Source organism: Myotis davidii, unplaced genomic scaffold (assembly GCF_000327345.1).
Source record: "Myotis davidii unplaced genomic scaffold, ASM32734v1 scaffold399, whole genome shotgun sequence".
NCBI lineage: Eukaryota > Metazoa > Chordata > Mammalia > Chiroptera > Vespertilionidae > Myotis > Myotis davidii.
The window spans coordinates 2,874,166-2,880,077 of NW_006292094.1; the positions used below are offsets into that span (position 1 = coordinate 2,874,166).

General features: G+C 49.6%; 1 protein-coding gene across 1 annotated transcript in view; it reads left to right on the forward strand.

The window, feature by feature from the left end:
* The first annotated feature begins 2,203 nt into the window (after window positions 1-2,203).
* The window catches only part of LOC102754433 (neuron-specific protein family member 2), a 33,202-nt gene continuing 29,493 nt past the window's right edge, over window positions 2,204-5,912 (forward strand). The window contains exons 1-2 of the mRNA XM_006765461.2: window positions 2,204-2,428; window positions 3,259-3,409. Coding sequence (XP_006765524.2) covers window positions 3,281-3,409 — 129 coding nt within the window. The 5' untranslated portion in view covers window positions 2,204-2,428; window positions 3,259-3,280. The remainder of the gene's footprint in view (window positions 2,429-3,258; window positions 3,410-5,912) is intronic.

Below are 5,912 nucleotides of genomic sequence, written 5' to 3' on the forward strand. Positions count from 1 at the left end.
AGAACAACACCCCACGTATGAGTCCCAAGTAGCTAGGGGGGAAAGTGTATGTAGAAAACAAGGAAGGAAATCACAAGAAATAATAAAAAATGTAAGACAATTGTCTTATTGTCAGACTTAATTATAAGTATTTAAATTCCCCTGTTAAAAAGGTTCCTTAAAATGACCTAGCCAAGAAATAAAGTGCAATTTTAAAAGGCTGGGAAGAACAAATAGGATCTGCAGAAGGAAGGGTTCGCAACTGTATTTTAGATAGAGAGGAACTCAAATCACAAAACACTAAATGGACAAATAAATTCTTTTACGTTCATTAAAGCAAAGCTCACAAAAAGATGCAAACTTGTGAGGCTAATGTACCAAATAACATAGCTTTAATGCAAGGAGAAATGTCACAACAGTAATGGCACATAACAACACCCCTTTCTAATTCCTTGACAGGTCAAGCAAGTAAAAACAAAATCAATGAGTGTACAGAAGATTTAAATAACTAACAAACTTGATTTAATAGTTGTGTATAAAAATCTATATTTCTATAGAATATAATTTCTTTCCTTACGTTCAGAGAATTTTCACAGAAATAGTTCATATCTTAGACCACAAAGAAAATGTAATACACTCCCCAAAGCAGAGAATATACAGAAAACACTCTTGGACCACATGCAATAAAACTAGAAACTAGTCTTAAAAGAGATAAATTAGCAATGAGAAAAATAGCATTTAGAAATTAAAATGAAAAACTTATTTTACTGAATGACTGGAGTCAGAGAAGCAGATTTTTAGTTATAAAATAACTGAGGAACTGTAATGAAAAAGCAAATATTTCAGAAGTAATTTAAAATAAGAGCATAGTTTCTTTCATTACCAGACAGGGACAAGGCAAATCAATAAACTAGAAATTTGTCTCAGGAAGTTCAAAAGAGAAAAATGAGATAAACTTCAGGAAATGAGGGAGAAGAAAATAATTTTTTAAAGCATAAATTGGTAAATTAGAAAACTTAAAAATGATTGCTGTAAGAGATGATTCTTTAAAATGCTTATCTAATAATTGAGTAAGAGTAGATATCTGTTTTACACTTAGAGATGTTGTTCTAAGCACCTTGCCTATATTAACTCATCTAATCTTTATAACAACCCAATAGTACCCTCAATTTACAATGTGGAAATTGGGTCACAGAGAGGTTACAAAATTACCCAAGGTCACAAATCTAGCAAGTGGCGGAAGGGGGAATCCCAGACAGTCTGGTTCCAAAGACTGTATCTTTAAGTCCCACACTACACTCAAAATTATTCAGGAAACTGGTTACAAACTCATAGAAACAATAAATAGCAATTAAAATTTTCAAGTGAAAACAATGCATCTAATTTTATGCTAAAAACACAGATTTAAAAACATTCTTTGTAAGTAATTGATGGTGAAAGCCTCCCAGAATGATCAGATGAGGCTCAGAAGAACAAGTGTGTCCGTTTCATCCAGTCTGGGCCATACACTGCCTTAAGGGCGTTTTACTAGGTCAAGAGTAAAGCCCGGGAACTTGGAACTGTGGGCGCGGGGTTGTGGTGACAGGTACCTGTTGTTGGGACTGCTCAGCACTCCTGTCCGCTTTGGGAAATGCTCCCTTCCTTTCTCCCAAGAAACGCCTGTGTCCACTTCTGCGCGGGGCATGGGATCAGGGCTCAAATCCCAGCTCCTGGTGTTCTGTGACCTTATGTGACCCGTGTGCTCCCGGCGCATTGCGAGGACAGCAGTTTATGTTTGTGCACTGCTTGCTCCGAGCTAAATGCTTTTCCCACGTTATCGCCTTCACACCTCCCACCAGCCCCCTCCTGCAGGCACTACATTGTGCAGATGAGGGAGGTGGTCCCAAAGAGCCTGGAGCGTGCCCACCCTCTGCATGGGAGGTAATAAATACACCCCCCCCCTTCCCCTTCCCGCAGGCAGGGCGAGCAGGGCAGGGCCTGAGCCCCTGTGCCTCACGGCATGGTTCTGGGAGATCTTCAGAGGCGGTGCTTTTCCCAATAAATGTGCTTTTCCAGTTTTCCTACAGGCGCGGGGATGGCCCGTTGCGGGGTGTATTACATTTTATGTGCGTGTGTGACCAGAATCCCTGCCACTTTCTCGAAACCATTTTGTCCCGCGCTGGTTGTGGCCATGCATGAGAAACAGCAGGTGGTGCCAGATGACAGATGGTGTGGGAGCCCGGTCCCCGGTGGGAGGGGGCGAGCGAGCGAGCGCGCAGGCAGGCGGCTGCCAGCAGCTCATCCCCGCTCGCTCCTGGCAGCGCCTGCTCGCAGAAGCTCCCGGATCCAGACACGCGCAAGGCGCTGTCCTTTCAGCACCACGAGCCCGGCCGAGGCGGGAGGACTCTTGGCCGCGCTCCTGCTCTCCAAATTGGCTTGAATCTGCTCGGACCCCCAAGAGGGCAGCACAGTAAGTAGGCATTTGTTTTTGCTCTAACCACTCCCCAACACCCTCCACCCCTCCGCCATCCCTTCACCCCCGCAACAACCCTATTTTGTCTCATGGTGTTCCACCGGCGGGATTGACAGGAGACGTTCAGCGCTGGGCTTCTGGGGGTGGGGTGGGAGCCGGAGAGGAATACATGCGATGTGTTGATCTTGTTGGCAATCTTGCAATGCCGGGCTTGCTAACTTTCCGTGGGAGCAAAAAATAAAATAAAAAATGGCCCTTTGCTATTGAGGAAATGGAGGCATTCGTGGCTGAATAACAGGGTCAGGTTCAAACCGGTTCCTTTTTGTTTGTTTTAGGGAATTGTATCTTCTGTACAAGATACACGTTACATAAAAGGGCCCACTCCCCATAGAGACAGTGAAGATATTTGTTGTGCTTCAGGGAGATTGCTGAAGAAAAGCCAAGAGAATGAAATAGCAGCCAGGGTGGTAGGGAGAAATTTGTCATGCTGCAGGGTGACCCGGAATAACAGGATTTAATTGTGCACTCTAAGCTTCTCCCTAGATCCTACGCCTGCCTTCGCTCTGGCGTCTGGGATACACTCTTAAGCTTGTATATATTTTGTGTGTGTGCACCTGGGATGTTCGCAAATTTGAGGGCTGTCGAGCCCTGTGGGCAGATGGCGTATTTTGATGATTAAAGAAGTTGTCCTGGGAATTGTGTAAGGAAGTCTAGCGGGAGATCAATGCCTGCTCTCTCCATTGAAAGCCGCCGGTGGGCTGCTGAGGACAGCGCTACTCCTCTCCCCGCCTCGCCGCCACCGTAACCAGATCCCACTGCTCGCCTAGGTCCGGGAAGAAAGGCACAAGGATGGTGAAGCTGAGCGGCACCCCGGGCGAGAAGGGCGCCAAGCCGCCCTCGGTGGAGGATGGCTTCCAGACCGTCCCTCTCATCACCCCCCTGGAGGTGAATCACCTGCAGCTGCCCGCTCCCGAAAAGGTAGGGCCGTCCCTTCTCCGCCAGCCCCTCCTCCCGGCCCAGGAAATAAAGTGGCAGAACATCCCACCCAGACCCTTTCCTTCTGCGTCAGCCAAACACGGCCCCTTTCCTGTCCCATACAGTCATTCCTCCCGAAGGCATGACGTCACCTGTGTGCTTTCAGATCTGTGGTGAGTGTGCCTTCATTTGTCTGGTTCACATGTCTTCCTTTTTAAGGGTTGATCCTGGCAGATGAACACTGATAATCAGCTTCTGAAAGGTGGCCGAGATTATTTTGGGGAGATGTTTCAGAAATTGACTGCTGCAGATTTGGGGACAGAGAATCGGATGTGGTCCAACCAGCATTTAGTTAGCACATGTGAAGGGCCTGTCCCTGTGCTGGAAACTGGTTTATGGAAAGACAGGTTACAGCATCCCTACCAATGTGTGCAGCATGGTAAAGGCTCTTGCCGAGCAGTGCAGACGGTGAGAGCCAGGTGGAGACAACGTAATCCTGGGGGGGAGGGGAAGGAATGGGGGGACAGGTGAGGTAAGCTGCAGAGGACATTTGAATTTGGCTTTTAAAGGTGAGTACAAACCTTCCAGGTAGCCCATGGGAGGGAAGGGCATTTAAGGCGAGGGGCATGCGTGTGCAGAGCAGGGAGGGCTCTGGGAAGCAGCACGCCTGCTGCAGAGTCTTCGGGGAGGCGTGGCTGGAAGTGAGTGCTTGTGAGGGCATGTCTCCTGACATGGGCGCAGTCCATGCGGGATGGAGATGGGCGTTTATACACAGGCGTGTGTGTGTGTGTGTGTGTGTGTGGCCTGAGGGGGAGCGTATACCATGGGCACAGGTGGGAGAAACACCCGGGGTTTTATCAGGAGAGCATTTGCACACCGGACGAGATGGATTTGGAGGCAAATGATGGAGTTCCCTGGCTGAAGAGTGAACAATGGATCATTCCGTCTGTTTGATTGTCTCGTTGGCGTCTCCGGGAGGGCATTGTGTGTCTTAACCAATTGGCTCTCTCCAGTGAACAGGAGCAGAGCTCGATGCAGGCCTGGCCCATGGCGGGGGTTGAGTCATCCGTTTTGAAAGTGACAATATGCGTGGGGGTGGCAGAGCCGAACTGAGAAAGGGACAAGGTCTTTACAAATGGAATTCACCCGGACGTGGAGTGGGGACAGTGTTGACTGGGCACCTGGCACAGGGATAGCAGAGGCACCCAGTGTTTGGCTGCACAGTAGGATCACCTGGGAGCTTTTGCGCATCCTGAAATCTAGGCCACGCCCCAGGACAATGGACTGAGCAGCTCTGGGGTTAGACCCGGGCATCAGAGTTAATTCCATCTTCCCAGGTGACCCTGTGTGCAGCCAAAGTTGAGCACCACTGATCTGGAGGCACACTCCCCGGGGAGTCAGGATTACCCGCTCACATGTATGGGTAAGAAGGTGAGGATCAGGGAAGTCTGGTTAGTTACCAGCTCAGAGAAGGAGTATGTGGCGATGCTGGACTTTGAGCCCAGGAATAATTACAGTTGGAGAAAAGGGGCGATGTTCTCCTGAGGTTTGGTGAGGCTTCAGGAAAAACCTTTACCCTGCAGCCCACAGCTACAGCCTCAGAGATCTGCAAGGAGAAGGGACCGTGGTGTGGCTACCCCCTTCCCCCCTGACACACACCTGCAAGTCATTCAGAGTTCTGTGGCCTCTGCCCCCCTTTTCTGCCTCACCCACCCCATCCTTCTGCCTCCAAGGGCTTTCTTCTCTCCTTGAGGAGGAGACAGGCCCATTCACCACTGAACGCCCAGTCCGGATGGACCCAAACTCTGCCCAAAGCCTGGAGGAGAAGTGCATTGTGGACCTGCGGGAAGGGCAGCCAGTGCACCCAAGAGCAGGTCCCTAAAGGAACGCCTCCCGCGGGCACATCCCGGACTCCTGCGTTCATGACAAGGTCTTCCTGAGGCGGCCTCAGTCTCCTCTTCCATGAAATGGGGACGCTCACACCTGCCTCTCAATAGTCAGAACACAGTCAGAAGTGGCCTCGAATGTAAAGTGCTGGTACAAAACCGTAAGAGAATAGTAATGACCATTGTCAAGTTCTTCCCAAACGCTGGGTGCTATCTGAGCCACACGTACACACATGCACAATTTTCTTTCACCATTTTAATAGTTAAAAGGACCCCACAAAGAAGTTGCTACTTTAACCCAGTATTTAAAGATGATGGCGTTCAGGCACCACCAAGCGGTCAAGTAACTTCCTAACGCACATAGTTGGTAAGCATCCCGGCAATGTCTGGAGAACCTAGAACCCAGGCACTGTTGTTCTAGAAGCTTCCACCTTGGCAGGAAGCAGGAGCCGGCTGGCCTGGGCGCCTGCAGACGTGGGCTGGAGCGTGAGCTCAGCAGCCGACCCACCGTGCGGCCCGTGAGAGTGCGTCTCCTCGCCCAGGCCTCTGTGCTCCCCTGCGTGGGAATGGAGGCCACAGCTTTCTGTGCTAGGATTCAGATTTCATCACCGTCGGAGGAG